This window comes from Pelophylax lessonae (assembly GCF_965119305.1).
Source record: "Pelophylax lessonae genome assembly, chromosome: 4".
Lineage (NCBI taxonomy): Eukaryota > Metazoa > Chordata > Amphibia > Anura > Ranidae > Pelophylax > Pelophylax lessonae.
In genome coordinates this window covers 456282913-456301745 of record NC_138771.1, presented here as the reverse complement: position 1 = coordinate 456301745, position 18833 = coordinate 456282913, and the positions used below count along the sequence as shown (strand labels likewise).

At 44.0% G+C, this 18833-nt stretch overlaps 1 protein-coding gene across 1 annotated transcript in view; it reads right to left on the bottom strand.

The window, feature by feature from the left end:
• Positions 1-894: 894 nt before the first annotated feature.
• The window catches only part of LOC309552115 (proton-coupled amino acid transporter 1-like), a 156971-nt gene continuing 139032 nt past the window's right edge, over positions 895-18833 (bottom strand). The window contains exon 11 of the mRNA XM_082252919.1: positions 895-1235. Coding sequence (XP_082109045.1) covers positions 961-1235 — 275 coding nt within the window. The 3' untranslated portion in view covers positions 895-960. The remainder of the gene's footprint in view (positions 1236-18833) is intronic.

Genomic DNA, 18833 nt, shown 5'->3' with positions numbered 1-18833 from the left:
AAAGTGGAGTTACTCATTAAATATACCAATTTAAAAGGGTTAGTTCAGTCACATCTGGTATGTTGGTTATAGGTAGCATTCGGTAACTAAAATTATTTGTTTGCTATAACTTAAAACTCCAGTTGTGGAGTCAGCCTAAGTTCCCAGCTTTGTTGCACAGGGACCGGGAGTAGATTAGGGAGGTAGGCCTGGGACCTCCACTGTAGAGCTCTCCCCACTCTAGTTCTCAAAAATGTCAGAAGTCAGTAGGTGGTTTCATTGACAAAAATCCTGCTCAAAATGAAATATAACGGCCTTTTTAAATATTCTAAAGATCTCAGTGATTTGAGGACTGATTTCAATAAAGCAAGTTCAAAGATTTTCATTATTATGCTAAACAAAAAGAAAACTGAAATTATAATTAAATAGTTGTAAGTACAGTAAACCCCCCGCTCAATCGCGGTTCAGTTTTTGCGGTCCCGGTATATTGCGTTTTTTTTTTGTAATGTTATTTTACTATATAAATCATTAAAAATGAAATATTTTTGTGTTTTCCATAGCTCTTGCTATGTCTCTCAGTATCTTTTATGTGTTTAAATGAGTTTCTATTGTTTTAAAAGTGTGTTTAAAGACCTTAAAATGCTTTTACACGTACAGTGACAGTAAAAAAAACATGCCTACAATGCATTTTAATAGGGTTTTTCTATTTTGCGGATTTTCACTTTTCGCGGCTGGGTCCGGAACGTAACCCCCGCAATGGAGGGGGGTTTACTGTACACACATCAAAATGTTATCGAATCTGAAAGAAGCTAAAATAAATACATTCATGAGACAGTGATAATGTGAGAGTGTACATTTATAAAGGAGAAAGAAGCAAGAATAAATACATTCATGAGACAGTGATAATGCGAGAACATTTTGATCTCTCCATGTTCACCTTTCCCCTGTACTTGAAGAAATCTTGAGAGGAAACATCAGCCTTTATTGAACCACATACAGAGTGGCGTTAATATGACCTGGATGAGAATCTGGTGCTATCAGCTCCCACAAAGTCACGTAGGTTCCAAACACAAATCCCAGGAAGCCCACCAGGCTGATGACAATGTCTTTGGCTATGGTCCAGCGGCTAAGACCTTCGGAGTAATATGTGACAATCTCTAGAAGCGGTGGGATTATAAGAGCCAGAGCACTACTACTTACAGATCCCACCAATGAGATGACAATGTCTAAACGAGGGACGAGGATGGCCAGAACACCTGTCAAAAGATACAATTAATTATCATCATCTGAATATTCACAATCTTTTTTTAATTAAAGCTGAATTTGAACTGAAACCTCGTGTTTCAATGTTCCAGCATATGCCAAAAGCTAAAGTAGAATGATCACTTTATAATTGACTGCAATTTTTATATTTACGTTTTTCACATTTATGACAGTTATAAAAGGACAGATATGCTAGTTACGTGACACTATGCTTGAGCGCTAATGCTGTCCACATATTAAAACTCCAAATACTAAAGTTGGCCAAACAAAAGGTAACTTCTACCACTTCTATTAATTGGGTGTCGAATATATGTTTAAAAGTGGTTGCCTAAAAAGAAGCGATTTACTACCTACAAGTCAAAACAGTCGATTCAATCAAGCAAGGGCTGTAAATTGACAGCTTGAAGTGGAATTCCACCGAAAACCTAGCAAACGCTAAACATACTCTCTTGCCAGATTCTAAGCCTAATCTATCTAACCCTGTAAAGCAAAGGTCACAATACTGTACTTGCCCTGTTCTGCAGCAGTGTTGATTAAGTTGACGAAATGAATAACGGAATTTTTGTAAAATCTTACCTGTAAAATTCCTTTCTCTGAGTCCTCCGACAGTCGCCGCCTCTTCATATTCGTCACATATGGGGTATTAGACTTTGCTCCGAAGGAGTAGCTAGGCAACAGAATATGTTAACAATAAAGCTTTAACATATCCCACCCTCAAGGGGTGGTCCCCTCAGTCAATACCCTCCTACTTCCTGCCACCATATCTCAGTTTTAGTGGAATAGCAGTAGAGTATACATTCAAACCCCAAAAGAGGGGCGGGGGCGGCGACTGTCGGAGGACTCAGAGAAAGGAATTTTACAGGTAAGATTTTACAAAAATTCCGTTTTCTCTTACGTCCTCCGACAGTCGCCGCCTCTTCATATTCGTCACATATGGGGACGTCCCAAAGCAGTGCAAACATGAGGGGTGGGAAACGCATCCGCGCCGAAAGGCAACGCAGTCTCCACATCAAAGAAAGGAACCTTACCAAAGGAAGGAAACCAGCTGGGCAACAGCAAAAATAAGTGCTCAACAGGAGCAACAACCCAGGAAAAGACAAAAAACCAGGGGATACAAAACTTATCCCAACAGCCAGGAGTCCCCAACAAGGGACCCTAGGGAACAGCCGCACTAAGAACCTTGCGGCCAAAGGAAGCATCCGCCGATGCCTGAACATCTACTTTGTAGAATTTTGTGAAAGTGTGTACGGTCGACCAAGTCGCCGCCTTACACACCTGGGCTACAGAAGCCCCATGACGACAGGCCCAAGACGTACTCAGAGATCTAGTAGAGTGCGCCTTCACAGGCACAGGGGGAACCTTCCCCTGCAAGGCATAGGCCTGTTCAATGGTCTGCCTGATCCATTTGGCAATGGTAGAGGCGGAAGCCGCCATGCCCTTCCGAGGACCCTCTGGAAGAACAAACAAGGAGTCCGTCTATCGAAAAGACTCAGTCGATTTAAGGTAAACCCTAATCGCCCGAACAACATCCAGAGAATGTAGTCTCACCTCCTTTGGATGTTTAGGCTTCGTGCACAACGAAGGCAAAACAATATCCTCGTTAAGATGGAATTCCGAAACTCGTTTCGGCAGAAAAGAAGGATTAGGTCGCAAGACCACCTTATCCAAATGGACAATCAGGTACGGAGACTTGCAGGACAAAGCCGCCAGTTCCGACACTCTGCGAGCCGAAGTGATCGCCACCAAAAAGGCGACCTTTTTGGACAACATAGACAACGAGATCTCCCTGATCTGTTCAAAAGGAGCACGTTGTAACACAGACAGGACTAGATTCAAGTCCCAAGGGGGCAAAGGATCCCTCCTAGGAGGAACCAGATGCCGCACACCCTGAATAAAAGTGCCAACCAAGGAGTTGGAAGCCACGGGACGTTGAAACAGAACGGCCAGCGCAGACACATGACCCTTTATCGTAGCCAGCGCCAAACGCTGATCGACACCCGTCTGAAGGAAAGACAGCACACGGGAAACCGAGTACGTGCGGGGTGAAAACCCCCTGGACTCACACCAGGCAAAATAGGCCTTCCAAGTACGGTAATAAACCTTTCCCGAGGAAGACTTCCTCGCGTTGATCAAGGTATGAACAACCTCTGGAGAGAGACCCTTCTCCTTCAGGACCTCGGTCTCAACAGCCAGGCCGTCAAAGCCAGCGACTGTAAAGCAGGATGGTAAATCGGTCCTTGAGACAGTAGATCGTCCCGAAGAGGCAGACGCCAGGGGGCGTCGACCGCCAGATTCACGAGGTCTGCGTACCAGGACCGGCGAGGCCAGTCCGGTGCCACAAGAATCACCGTGCTGCGTTCCGAGTGTAACCTGCGAAGGAACCGGGACAGCAACTGAATCGGTGGAAACGCGTACATCAGCCTGTACTGATGCCACGGGGCCACTAACGCGTCCGACGCGTCTGCCCGAGGGTCGCGCGTCCTTGCCACGAACCTCTTCACCTTGTAGTTGAGGCGAGACGCGAACAGGTCCACATCTGGAAGACCCCACTTCGCGCACAACATCTGGAAGACAGCCGGGTGGAGAGACCATTCCCCCTGATCCAGGGTCTGGCGACTCAGATAGTCCGCCTGCCAGTTCTCCACTCCCGGAATGTGAACCGCCGTTATCGCCAGGACATGAGTCTCGGCCCAAGACAGAATGTCGGCCACTTCTCGAGCCGCTCGGGCACTCCTGGTGCCCCCTTGGTGGTTGATGTAGGCCACCGCCGTGGCATTGTCCGTCTGCACCCGACCCGGGCAGCCCTGCAGCCGGTCCGTCCAGCGATGAAGACAGAGCCTTATCGCACGCAATTCCAGAATGTTGATCGGGAGGGAAGACTCCCCCTCCGACCAGGTCCCCTGGGCGGACAGAACGCCCAGAACACCACCCCAGCCCGACAGGCTGGCATCCGTGGTGATTATCGTCCACGAGATCGGACGAAACGACTTGCCCCCGGACACCAACGGGGACCGGAGCCACCACAGAAGGTTTTCCCTGGTGCGATGACTCAACGAGATCTGAAGATCCAGAGATTGAGGTCGCCCGTCCCACTTGGACAAGATCTCCGCCTGGAGACCCCGCGTGTGAAACTGCGCGAAAGGAATCGCCTCGAAAGCCGAGACCATCAATCCCAGACATCTCATACACGTCCGCAGAGACGAGTTCGGAACGTCCCTGAGGGACCTGACTTCCTCCTGAAGAGTCCTGAGTTTGTCTTCCGGCAGGAAGACCTTCGCCTGCACCGAGTCCAGTATCATTCCCAGATAGGGAAGACGAACCGACGGACTCAGTGTCGACTTTGGAACATTTATCGTCCAACCGAACTCCTGCAGAGTTTGCATCGTGACAGACAGGTCCTTCTCCAGACCCTGACTGGTCGCAGACCGAATCAGAATGTCGTCCAGATACCCCAGGACAGAAATGCCCTGGGCTCTCAATAATGCCAGAACCGGTGCAAGCACCTTGGTGAAGACCCGCGGAGCCGAGGCGAGCCCAAAGGGCAACGCCACGAACTGGTAGTGATCCTCCGCAATGGCAAATCGAAGGTATCCCTGATGACCCTCGAATATGGGGATGTGAAGATACGCATCCTTCAAATCGATGGAGGCCATGAATTCCCCCGGAACCAGGGCAGCCACCACCGAGCGCAGGGATTCCATGCGGAACTTGCGAACCCGCACAGAGCGGTTCAGAGCTTTCAAGTCCAGAATTGGACGAACCTTGCCCTCCTTTCTGGGCACGGTGAACAGATTGGAATAAAACCCCCGAAATCTGTCCCGATGAGGCACCGGAACCACCACTCCCTGAGCCCTCAGGTCCCGCACCGCCAGGTGCAGATCCCGCAGGCGCTCTGGAGACAGTTGTAGATTTGAGGGAAAAAATCTGCTCTCTGGCCGAGAGAGAAACTCGATCTTGTAACCAGATCGAACGATTTCCAGAACCCATCTGTCCCGCACACGGGCCAACCAGGGCTGAAGAAAACCGAGCAAGCGTCCCCCCACCCCAAAACTGGGTGAGGGCGCCCCTTCAGGCCGAACTGTTATGGGCCGCAGGTCCGGATTGGCCGGACTTCTGTTTCCCAGACCAGGGTTTCTTCTGAGAGCCCTGGCCCTTGAACGGTTTGCCCTTGTAGTGCGGCCGAAAGGCACGAAAGGACCCCTGAGGGGGCCGAAAATGAGCATGCTTCTTCCCAGAAGCCCCCTTAGCCTTGGGGAAATGGGGCAAGAGAGTGCTCTTACCCCCGGTAATCCCCTTAATCAACACATCCAGGGACTCCCCAAAAAGGCGAGACCCATCATAAGGCAGATTGGCTAAGGTTTTACGTGAAGATTGGTCCACCGACCAACATTTCAACCAAACCAGGCGGCGAGACAACACCGCCACGCTGTGCACACGCGCGGCCAACGGAATCAGGTCCAGGTCCGCATCACACAGATACATGACACCCTGGTGGATCTGATCCACCATATCCAGGGTCGCCGCCGAGGCCGAATCGGCCACTAGGACGCGCCTAAGCATCTGCGTCCAACTTGCGATCGCCTGGGCCGCCATGAGAGAAGCAAACAGAGCCTTAAGCATAGAACCCGTAACAGAATAAGTATGACGGGCAAGAGACTCCAGTCTCCTATCCGTGGCATCACGGAAAACAGGGGATCCCTCTGCAGGGATCGCAGTGGCTTTGTTCAAAACCGCAATAGCATGATCCACTGGCGGAGGCACACACCACCGTTCATCAGTGGCAGGCGAGAAAGGATAACGCAGCTTAAATTTACTTGGTACCGCAAAAGGCTTGCGCAAATCGCGCCATTGGTCCTTAACAGCGCGCTGAAAATCAGCATTGCAGGGAAAAACCTGCGGCGTCCTGCGTTTTCTCTGCGTCCCATAAGCCGCCAAGGCAGCTGGGGGACACACCTCGTCCTGCAAACGTAGCGTCTGCTTAATGGAAGCAATCAACTCATCCATGATTGCAAGCTCTTCAGGCGAGCCAGGGGGAGAATTATCAACCCCCTCAACTTCAGCCTCTACCTCAGACCCCACTAGATCAAGAGAGGAGCGGGACCCCGATAGGGGGGTCCCCGCCAGAACAGCCCCATCACCTTCACCCTCAGAATCAGAGGACAGAGCAACTCTGGGCCGTTTAGTAGATTGAGCAGCCACCAGCATTTGCACCTGTGCAGCAAGGCCAGCCACAATAGTGGCCAAATCCCCCCCTGGGGGGGAAACAGCGGTCCCCTGGCTTTCCACCAATACTGTGGGAAACTTGCCCTCCTGAGAATCCATTGCCCCTGTATGCCAGACAACCAAGGGTTAACTGCCCCCTTACAGCAAGCGCGGCAAGCGCAGCCCACCGCACCACACTCAGGCACAATGAGACCCCCACAGGGAATATACAGACTGAATACAGGCAATGGAACACAGGAATAGAAGGATAAAACCTGAGGAGACTCCGCTGCTGCTGCCTCGATCGGTGCTTCCAGGAGAGAGTGAAGTGATGCTGCCAGGGCGCTCTATGTAAGCCTATGGAGGCTACAAGAAAATGGCCGCCGTGCATGTAAACCATGCGGCCGGAGCGGGCGCCGGTAAAATGGCGCCGTTTGGCGCCGAAATCGCCGCTCCACAGTGCATAAAATCACACACAATATTATCCCATTATATGGATACATGTTAGATCGCCGCAGCGATCGCTGTATATGCCCCAACATGCCATTAAAAACATGCCCCACAGCACACAGCTCCTCACACTGCCCAGCCTGACATACTCAGTGTCATACAGCTCCCCCCCCCCTTGCAGCCCACAGCATGCAGCCGAGATATAGGGAGACAAGCAGTGTGATTAAAGGCAGGTTACACAGTCCCAGACTGAGACCCCCCCCAGACAGACAGGTCCCCACATAGATACACTTACCTCACATGGCGTGGGGAACCCGCACAGGCGAACAAGCCGCTGCACATGAGGCAGGGAGAGTCGCAATTCAAGACGCACACAATGGCGGTTCAGAAACCGCACAGCGTCCGGTGAGGTAGCCACCTCACCAATCATCCCTGCACCGAACAGGGATGGGTCGTTCACCGTGCCAGGAGCGTTACCTGGCTGAACGCTCGATGGCAGACTGGGAAGCCACTGACCCACGACCTGCGACCAGGGGGATCAGCCCGAGACCCAGTCCGCATGATCCTCTTCGTCCGAAGAACTAACTAATGCTGACAAAAATAACAGCTAAGTAAAGGTAGAGAGAAAACTCAAACAAAATATCAAAAAGAAGAAAGAGTCTGGGACAAAAAGTCCCAGCACAGAGAGAGCCAGCCACTCCTGACAAGCTAGACATTAAAACTGAGATATGGTGGCAGGAAGTAGGAGGGTATTGACTGAGGGGACCACCCCTTGAGGGTGGGATATGTTAAAGCTTTATTGTTAACATATTCTGTTGCCTAGCTACTCCTTCGGAGCAAAGTCTAATACCCCATATGTGACGAATATGAAGAGGCGGCGACTGTCGGAGGACGTAAGAGAAACTATTTTAGTCAACTAAAATACGACTAAAACTCTGAACAACTCTGAAGCCTAAAATACAAATAAAACTACAATGGCGTCTTAGCAAAAATACCTCAAAATAATACTGGTTATATATCACAATGGCTAAACCTGTGTCTGTAGTGCACGTTCAAACCTTATCATGATTAATAACAGGTTATTAGATTTTTACTCCAGGAGTATGAGTTTGGTAATTCTAGAGAAATGCTTCAATAATGCTTTACAATTTAACTTAACCCATTAGATTTAAGTTGACTGTAATGTAACAGATTTTTGTCAACTAAAATGTAACACAGATTTTTGTAAAATGGCATTTTGGTCAAAAGAGTAGGACTAAAAATAAATTGTAATTTGACTACAAAGTTAACACTGGTCCCTAGTGGCAGATGCTGTGTGCAGGAGAAAGCCAACAATGGCTGTGAAATACCTGGGAAGTTACGTCACCCATAGAGTTACTATGGGGTTTCTGTTGTTGGCTGCCTTTCCTGCACACTCCCACACACTGAAGCTGCCACTGACAGCTCAGCATGGAAAAAAAACACAAGTAAATGTCTCCTGCACTCGAATGTTGTGTGAAATCCAAAGTGGTAGTGGCTACATAGTTGGCGTCTAGGGTCTTGCTGCCCTCTCAGGATGATGGGTATTCACACAAACCGAAAGCATAAAAACAAGAGAAGGGCGCACCGACCTAGTGCAATACCATAATTATTTATTGAAAAAAAGTCACAACATACATTATACTCACAAAAGTATGCTGTGTGTAAGCATAAAACCAACAAAAATCCTTCAGGTATCCAGAGACCTTAGGACCAAGATCCTTAATAATGATGATAAGCAAACTTTAAGCTGTCCATATAGATAGGGCTAACGCGTTTATATGGAGAACGCTCTTCCTCAGAGCCCTGAGTTCTCCCTCGAAACGCGTTAGCCCTATATCTATATGGACAGCTTTTGCTTGCCATCATTATTAAAGGATCTTGGTCCAGAGGTCTCTGAATAGCCTAAGGATATTTTTGGTTTTATGCTTACACACAGCATACTTTTGTGAGTATAATGTATGTTGTGACTTTTTTCAAGAAACGCTTTATGGTATTGCACTAGGTCGGTGTGTCCCTCTCATGCGTTTATGAGCTCAGTGTGGGACCAGACCGGAGCGCCTGCAACTCAGGCAAATCTAGTGATTTTTGCTTTACAGGGCTCTATAAATTAAGCTTAAAATTTGGCTTAGAGTTAGTTAGGTTTTGACTGTAATTCCACTTTATATACAGGTTTTTGAAAGAAAAATCTGTCAAAACAAGAAAAAACAGCAATTTTGTCAAAATCAATCTGATTTATCCAATGCAATTTCAATCCCATCTTGATCCAGTTGAATAAAAACATTAGTTATCACATTGGATCATTTAGGGTTCCATCACAGGATCCCAAAGCTGCTACCTTTCTTGTGGCCACATTCAAACCTAAAGTTTATGATTCACCTGTACACACTCATACTGTTAGCGGATTAAGCTTAATGCTTCATTAAATGCAATGAATGTGTCTGTTGTAGGCTACATGAAATTTGTCCTATGAAAATATAATTTGAATCTGCAGAAGACTGCAGATAAACAGTTACTAATCGTGTAGGAGGATTTGGTTCACGTTTGTATTATTTGAGGGCAGTCACTTTACTGGGTATATGTAAGGGTTTACAACCACTTTAATGGGGGTACTGATACTAACAACTGAGCAACACACAGCCATATGGGGGCTGCCACTTAGAAAATATGGGGGCTGCCAGTCATACTAGTTCCTCTGGCTGCAACAATTCCTAAATCACTAATCAAGGAAATGCCTCCAGCCAGTGAAGTCAGAACTTTTGATCTACTGGCTTGTTCCATGTCAGTTACTCACAAGTATTAAAAGCTATTAGTATCAACAAAACAGTCAGGAAACCAACATATTCAGGAGTAGAGATTAGTGATAGCAGCCTATGCATTTCTATCAGTATGGGAAAAACCAAGTTAAAAAGGTTCAAGGAGGTCTTATCAAACAACAATGTTACACATTGTGAAATATTATTAGAATTTAAGGCTTTAGAGTAAATGTGGACATTAATATTATATAATGGAGACGTTTTTGGCCTTGGTTTACAGAAGAAAAATAACAAGAATAAATCAGGGCTTGACATGAAATTCTCATAGTCAAAGTCCCACAGGGAGCTAGAAAGTAATCAAGGGAAGTGGGCTTAGCAAGCATTGCACATGGTAAGGAAAAATCCTGCTTCTACCTAATTGATAGAGGTGGTAGTGGTCACACCCTGGACCATTTCAGGGACAATTCTCAGGAGAAGAACACTTCTGCATAAGCAAGGTCTACTGCTAACAATCAGTTAATGCAGAAGTTGGCAGAATTACAGTCGACACCTGAAACTGTGGGGAAATTTAGGACTGCTAGTAAATACTATAACAAAAATTGTGCTACATTTTAAGAAAAAGGAGTGAACAACAACAACAAATTATGCTCCATTAACAGTATGAAAATGCCATGTAATTCTCCAACACTACTTTGGCAACCATCATTTTCATGATAAATGTCAATCTGCTCACAAACGTTTTGTGAAAGCAATATGATGTTGTCGGTGGGTCTAAAATACGGTGTGTAATGAAATTGGTATTTAAAAAAAATACATTTGCATGTTGGTGAAGGAGAGGGAGGAACCAGGGGAGGCATAACATAAGATGATTAAACTTTAGCAGCAAAGTTTTGAAGAACTTGTCCTATTCGGAGGCAGCCTTCTATGTTAAATGCTTACCTTCATGCCTGCTGCACACAGCATTTCTACTTAAAACATTCATACTGGCTTCTCTTCCCATTACATGCATCATAGTCCCATGTATTCATTTTGGTGTGCCATAATCAATATGTCCAGTGGACTAAGGCTAAACCATAGAACTTATAAAGAGCCATAGCATGTGCATGCACTGAGAAGCAGAAACGACAATAAAGAGCAAATAATCAATTTATAGCCCAAAGTTTTGCTTGGTCATGTGAAACATTTGCACAAGAAGCTAGGGAATCTGCAGATGATCAATTCATTACAAATTTCCCAGGCAGTGATCATGTCTTGCCACTGTCATGAGCCCCCCATAGAGTAACCATGGGTCCAGATAGGCACCCAATATCTGGCATGGACCCCAGCAGATGGCAGTTAGAAAATATAGAAGGTGAATCACTTTTTTGATGCCTTTCATCTGTCATGCTGCCAATACATGTAGGCCATGTAGCCAGCGAACTGAACAAAAGAAAAAAAAAAATGACAGATTGCTCTATCCACACACAAGAGGTGGATGGAGGAATTCCCCCACCCCCTGCAGGACATTGTATTCTGACAGTGACTGCAAACGCTGATAGACAAAAGTTTTCCAATAGGTCCGTTCAACAGAAGCAATTGGCTTCTGCTGAACAGGGAGGGCCACACACAGATAGAAATGTGCTGGACCTTGCTGTATTTGACAAATTTAACTCCATCTATGCCAAGCCTAAGAGTGTCTTGCTATAGCCCACCTCTCCAGCAAAGTATACTCACAAATCCAAACCCAATTGTTGCTTAAAGCTGCTGCAGGAGTCAGATGACATCACTCCCTCACTCATGTGACCATGCATGGGCCTGACAATTGATCACTCAATTGGCTGGAGGGGTGGGCTATGAGAAGACTTTTTTTTTTTTGTAAATGGGCAGCATGTCTAACTTGCTAGCTTAGACGCAGGATGGCTGAAACATGCCTGCATGCTAGACTGCACTCTTAAGTCCATAGACTTTTTACATATTTTATTATGCTAATTACTAAATAAAAACTGTAATCTATTTCAAAATGCTTTTTTCAATTAGGTACATATTCAATTACCATCATTCTTAGTTCATTACTTTTTGATGGGTCAATTTATACTAACAAATAACAAACAAAGCGGTCATATATTTTTATGCTAAAGCAACCACAGACAGTGAGTTGTTTTCAGTAAGCCAACCATCCCAAACTTGCATTGTACAACCACAATTTATCATTACAAAGAAGGAAGTAGAAACTGAGTATGTAATGAGCATCTATGATTGCCCCTATGTACATATACAACAACAATCTAACACACATTGATACCATTATTTCCATTAACTGATCTCTTGTACCCGTACATTCAAAAAAAAAAAAAAAAACTGAAAAGACAATAGGTTTCCTTTAATAACATTTAGCTAGAATAAATGGTCATCGTCATGCAGAGAAATGGAAGGAATAAACAACGAAAGGTTTTAATCAATACAAATTGTGAAGAAGGTTTGACCCTATGGAAAGCTACAGGGTATATGCAATCAATTCCTGGAGCATGCATTTAATTCACACATCAACTCTGGCACCCCAATTATGGGATTAAGAAAAATTCTGATTTTAGACAGAGGTGAAACTTGGTAGATTAGAGGAGGATCAGATTGTGTAAATGACATGAAATGGAAATATCTTTTACCCTTTGTCCTTCAGTGTTTTGTTTAGGAGTTCAATAACATTTACTCTACAAAGATTAATAGTGGAGTAAACTAAGTAGAGGAGAGATTTGAAACACTGAATTTAATTCAAGCATTGTTTCATGTATAAGAACTATAAATTACCTTAACATATTTGGATGCAGAATTTCCAGAAATGTATAAAACATAAGTCCAGTTCTGCAGCTGCCAGCACCCTCCATGCAGTGTTTAAATAACATTCCCAAGGGCCCTCTTACCTGCATATTAGGGGGATTCAGCATATTTTGTAGGAGTCCAATATCCAAAGAGGAAGTTTTGATAGCACTTTTTCAGGCCCACATATCAACTCTTTGAAATGGACCTCTCCAAACCAGGAATGGAGGCAACAAATGAATAGCACTCTTCGGATGGAAAAACATATTTATGCCCATCAGGGTATCCCTGATAAGTTCTACAAGATATGGGGCACATGGCTCCATATCTTTGCCATCCTAACATTTAAAACACACCTATACACAGTGAACATGCACTATAGCATTAATTACAAGCATTGCTATAATGCACCAGTGGCTGGGTTGTAGGTTGTGTGGAGATGGCTATATCTTTATTATCTTTAATGTATTGTGAACTATTAGGATGTTTACATAATATGGTAACATGGATATTACATGGCTGGTCTGATCTGTGCAATAGCAACTGGTTTGCCCATACTTCTTTTGTGGGTCACAGGAGTACAGTTACTTTTTCTCTCCTGTAACCCAGAATCAGCTGACTTGGGGCTATAGTTATGTTGATTTTTCTTTTTTAAACAACCACAACTTTAAGCATGAAAAGAAGAACCTGTTATTGCCTAGAGAGATTTTACTACCAAACCATTGTTAAACCAGAAGCACTTAATGCTAAAATGTCACCTTAAAAAGAGAATACTTACGGTCCGATGTTGCATCTGTCCACCACTTGCTCTGACACTGAGAACTGAGCTATCAAACCCTGTTCTTAGGGCTCCCTGAGCAGAGAGCTGGTGACCGCCAGTCACCGGCTGTCTGTTCTGTCCTCCCTCGCTCACTGGGCTGCAGAGGGGCGGGAGCGGATGGTTAGACTCTTAGGGGCTCACATAGAGGCTGAGCTGGGTGCCAGCTCAGGCATGTGGGCAGATTCCGACTTCAATGTCGTAATCTTGGCTACCCTGGACCGGCTCTGTGACTTCAGTCCGCTGTCTGCTGAAAACGGGTCACAGGAGTGCTTTGGCTGTACTTCTTTTACCAGGGAAGAAAAACTGCAATGGATCTGAAAATAAACTATATGTAAACCCCGTCAGTTAAATTAAGCTTTTCTACCTACTGTAAATTCCTTTTCTAGGAATCAATTGAGGGACACAAAGTCTATTCCATTCAATATTTACTGTGGCCTACAGAAGGATTGGGAAAAAGGCAAACAAAAAATTGCCCAGGAACCCCTACTATTACCACCTTGCCTTAGTTTTGTATCATCGCGGTACCAAGGAGAAGCATGTTCATAAACACAGATCATCAGCAGAGGCTATAACGTTCGCCTGATAGAACTTCGAGAATGTGTGAACAGAAACATTTACAGATCTAGCAAAATGTGCCTTGAAAGCAAAGCGTAGAACCCAATCCTTGGGACTATAAGTTTGGATGATTGTCTGCCTGGACCAGGATTATAAAAAGGGAATCAGCTCACAAAAGGTGATGACTACAAGGAGCACTACCCTTGTGGGTGAGCTTGGAGAGAGGAATGTCTTTAGTGGGATTAAACAGCAGCTTCAGAAGTGCAAAGAAAATCCGATCCATATCACATGGAGTTACAGAAGAATGGACAGGGGAGCCTACATTAGAAACCCTCTGTAAAAAGGTCTTTATACTAGATTGAAACGCCAAAGGTCTCTAAAACAGAAAAGAAAGGGCAGAAACTGGACACTTTATAGTGTTAACAGCAAAACGTTGGTCCAGACCCAGGAAGGAGAAGAATTGTCCCACGGAGAAACTAAGGTGGAAGCCCCAAGGTATTCACCAAGTGAAGAAAGCCTTCCAAAAGATCCTGACAATCTGGTAGAGCCCATTGAGCGCCTGCCAGGAGTCTTAGCTTAATGTACCACATCTGCTTAAACCAGTCTGAATCAATGAAGATTACCAGAATGTCCATCTCATTCCTATGAAGAAGTTTCAGAAGGGTGTAAGAGAAAGAAAAAAGGTGCAGCGCTATATTGACCTTTAAATTAAAATTAATCTTTCCACCTGTGCAAAACCTAACTACAGTGCAAATACAGCATACTGTATATTATGGTTTTATACAAAATAGATCTATATATATATATATATATATATATATATATATATATATATATATATATATATATATACACACACACATATATTAAAACATTTAAAAAATATATAAAAAGTGCAACATGCTCTCCAAAAAAATATTATATGTACACTAAGTCAATTCATATAATACACAAATTTCATATGCCCTTTGTTCAGTGCAAGTAATGTTACAGGTGCTTCCTAATTGGAACACTGCCCTTTCTTCAGTGCAAACCATGTGCTATAAAGTGCTGCTTAGTCTATATACACACTCAACGTGCTGTAAAACCACTCCAGTGTTTGTGCATTGAGTGCCACTCCAACCATCCCTTTTGTGAAAACACTTACCAGATTATATATGACCTCTAAATTAATAAGAAGGTCCCAATTTTTACAGTTCAACCTTTTATAACCGCCATGTCACTATAAAGTAAACAAGGAAAGATTTGCATATAGTGTAATACTCTTTTTAAAGCTTAAAAACAAAATGGTGCAATTGTACACTTACAGTACTCAGCATAAATGAGTACACCCCAACAGGTTTGTCAGAAAACCTTTACTTTCCTTTCAGAATCAACATTTTATATGGGACATTATATTACAAAATACTCCCAATAATGCGGGCCATTGATTGCAACCAAGATTTGTTAATTTGCACACACAAAGAAGGATTTTTCCTAACAAAATTCATTCAAGAATTTTGCAAAATGTTGCAAAAATGAATACACCCCAATGAAAGTCTTAAAAGAAAAACTAAACTTTAGACAACAAAATCGTAATGAACAAGAATTCAACTACAGGCAAGTGTAATTATTCATTAACCACTTAAGCCCCGGAGGATTTGGCTGCTAAACGACCAGGGGGTATTTTGCGATTCGGCACTGCGTGACTTTAACGGACAATTGCGCGGTCGTGCGACACTGTACCTAAATGAATTTGACGTCCTTTTTTTCCCACAAACAGAGCTTTCTTTTGGTGGTATTTGATCACCTGTGCGCTTTTTACTTTTTGCGCTATAAACAAAAAAATAGCGTAAATTTTGCAAAAATAACAATATTTTTCACATTTTTTTTTATGAAATTCCCCAAAAAAATGTAAAAATCAAAATTTTTTAACATTTTCGGCCAATTTGTTTTATGCTACATATGTTTGGTAAAAAAGATCGCAAAAAGCATATTTTTATTGGTTTGCGCAAAAGTTATCGCGTTTACTAACAAAGGGAAAGATTTTTGTCATTTTTGTTGTTTTTTTTTTTAACGCGTAATGGCGGCGATCTGCGATTTTTTTTGCGGCACTGTGACATTGCGGCGGACAGAACAGACCCTTGACTGACATTTTTGACACTTTTGGGGTTACCAGTGACATTTCTACAGTAATCAGTGCTATACATATGCACTGTTACTGTAAAAATACACTGGTAGTGAAGGGGTTAACTTTATTTGAGAGGGAGGGGCTGTGTGTGTCCCTAGGGGCGTGATTCTTACTGTGATGTGGCTTGAGGTGTAAGGACACTGATCAACGATTCTACATAGTAGAACCGTGTGATCAGTGTTTTTACACCGAGGAGAATGACAGGCAGCTTGTTTACACAAGCCGCCTGACTTTCTCCCTCTCCCAAGACGATCGCCGAGTGACCGGCGGACATCGTCCATGACCGCGCGGGCACGCGCTCGCTCCCCAGACCCTCCCAGGCTAGTGACGTTAATTAACGTCACTTTGCCTGTGAGGGGCTGACTGCCGCAGTAAATCTACTGACGGCAGTCGGCAAGCGGTTAAACAGGTGTCCAGCAGACAGTTGATTATAAAAAGGAGGTGCTGCTTAACAAAGAAAACCCCCTTCCCATTTCATGCTGTCAGCAATGGCACCTCATAAAGGAGAAATGTCACAAAGCCTGAGAAAGTAAATTTCTTTACACAAGAAATGTGAAGGCTACAAGAAGATCAGCAAAGCTTTACTTATCAGTCAGAATACTGTAGCAAAAGTGATACAAACATTTATCAAAGATGGAACTGCAACCATCTCACAAAGACATCCAGGCTGTTCACAAAAGTTAACACCTCGACAGGAGCGTCTTCTGATAAGAAGGGTTGAAGAAAATCGCCATGCAAGTTCACTGCAGTTAGTTTAAGAAGTAGAAAGCCAATCTGGGGTGACTGTTTCCCGTGACACAATACGGCATAACTGCAGAGGAATGGCATGCATAGGTGTAAAGCCCATGCACAAAAAAAGCCAGCCAAGAAATTGACAGGGCCCATGCTGAAAAAGAAGATGACTACTGGGACTCTGTACTCTGAAATGATCAGACCAAGATAAAGGTTTTTGGAACTGATGGCTACAAAACTGTATGGCATTGCAAAGGTGAAACGTACAAAGAAAAATGCTTGGTACCTACAGAGAAACATAGTGGTGGTAGTATCCTTTTGTGGGGCTGCATGAGTGCTGCTGGTGTCTGGGAGCTGCATTTCATTGATGGTGCAGACATCTTATGGCTCATATGGTGGTAGGGTGACCCAAGACTCGGAGCACAAGGCAAGGTCTCAGGAACGTATGAAACCCCTCTGACAAGAGTCAAATCGCCACAGGTGACCACATTAGGATGGCAACAGGAATGAATAAAATTTCTCGACTGTTTTCAAGCAGGAGCAGCAGTAGGCAGGTACTTCCTTGACAGAATATGGAAACGTGTTGTGCTTTCAATTATTGATCTACAATTACCTCTCTGTACCTTCTCAAAAAGTGCAAATTTGTAACAGTACCAACTTGTAACATTAAATGACAAATGCCTATAATGGTTTAAATATTCATGCAATGTGAGTGCAAACTCCGTGAATATCAAAGAAAATAAATCAGAAAAAGTGTCCAAAGAGTCTAAGTGTCTAAAAAACAAATAAAGTCCATCTCGTGATAAGCCAAATTGTGCATACAAATCTCCTCCGATTCTTAATGCGTGCAACACCCGGTGCTCCCCTTTAGAAATCAAGACAATATAGCTTCTTATCAGATCGTTAGTCCCATCAAGGTCTGTGTTCACCTTAGTGAGCTTCACCCCTCTCACTGTAGGTACACCTCTGCTTTTCAGCTGCCTTATGGATACCAATATTGGGAGTCACCATATACACACATCCATAGGAATTTCAGACCCAGTCAAACAGTGTACCAGTGAGAAGAAAAACTCATTGCGCAACATCCAGTTACAAGCATAGGAGTTTAATAAAATTCTACTTACAGTAGCGAAGTTAAAACAAGCATTGGAAAACAAACAATCTGTCTTACACCCTTCCTTGGGCATGTTGACGTCCCAGCCATTTCCTTGCCTTGCCTGATGTAGGTTGCGTCTTAACAGATGTCTTCTGTGAGGCAGTAGGGAAAGATACTTCCTTGACATTGTATGGCAAAAAAGAGGTTGCATAGCAGGAGCATTACTTTACCCAGTCCTCAGTCCCACAGCATTAACCAATTCTGTGGTGAAAACAGGCCGGAAATTGCGTATTTTAAAGTTACGCAGTGACCTAAGTAAATAAGGTAGCTTCCAGTGTTCACTGAGCAGCCTACTCACTGAGTCTTCAGAGACAGGGAAAGCACTAAGGCAAAGCCAGCTACTCTGCATCTGGAAAGAGCTCAATGGCTAACTTTTTACTAAAACAGAACCTTGAAAAGTTGCCTAGGTGGACCCCAGTGCCCAAAAATGACATTTGGGCTATTTTCGCTGAGGACAGCCACACCAGATCACTGCATTCAATAAGACAAAGCTCCAGCAGTGATGTAGAAAATATTCTTGATTAAAGTATTGAAGAGAAGAAAAGAAAAAAAATCAAAAAATGAAGTTGTCTTTACCACAGCAGGGATGCAGAAAAGACGACAATTCTCTTAGGACACCAGCAATAAAGACTGAGGCATACTGGTAGTAGGAAGGGCAATCCTGAGCTGGCCAACAGTTTTTTTTGTTTGCCAGTGTCCATTCCTCCTGTACATGGCAGTGTAACCTAGGTAAAAATAAATTATGTCATTTTGTAAGTAATTTTCCTATTTCTTTCAAATTACAACATTCATTAAAAGAATACTTTGTGATCCTGTCTTAAAGTTCCTTGTTCAAGCACTTCCTGCTATAGGGTGACAATGCTCTATCCTAGTTTCTCAATTGCACTCCTGTGTTGTCACTTTGTCATGGGCTCTCCCAGAGAAGACTATAAGAGGGGC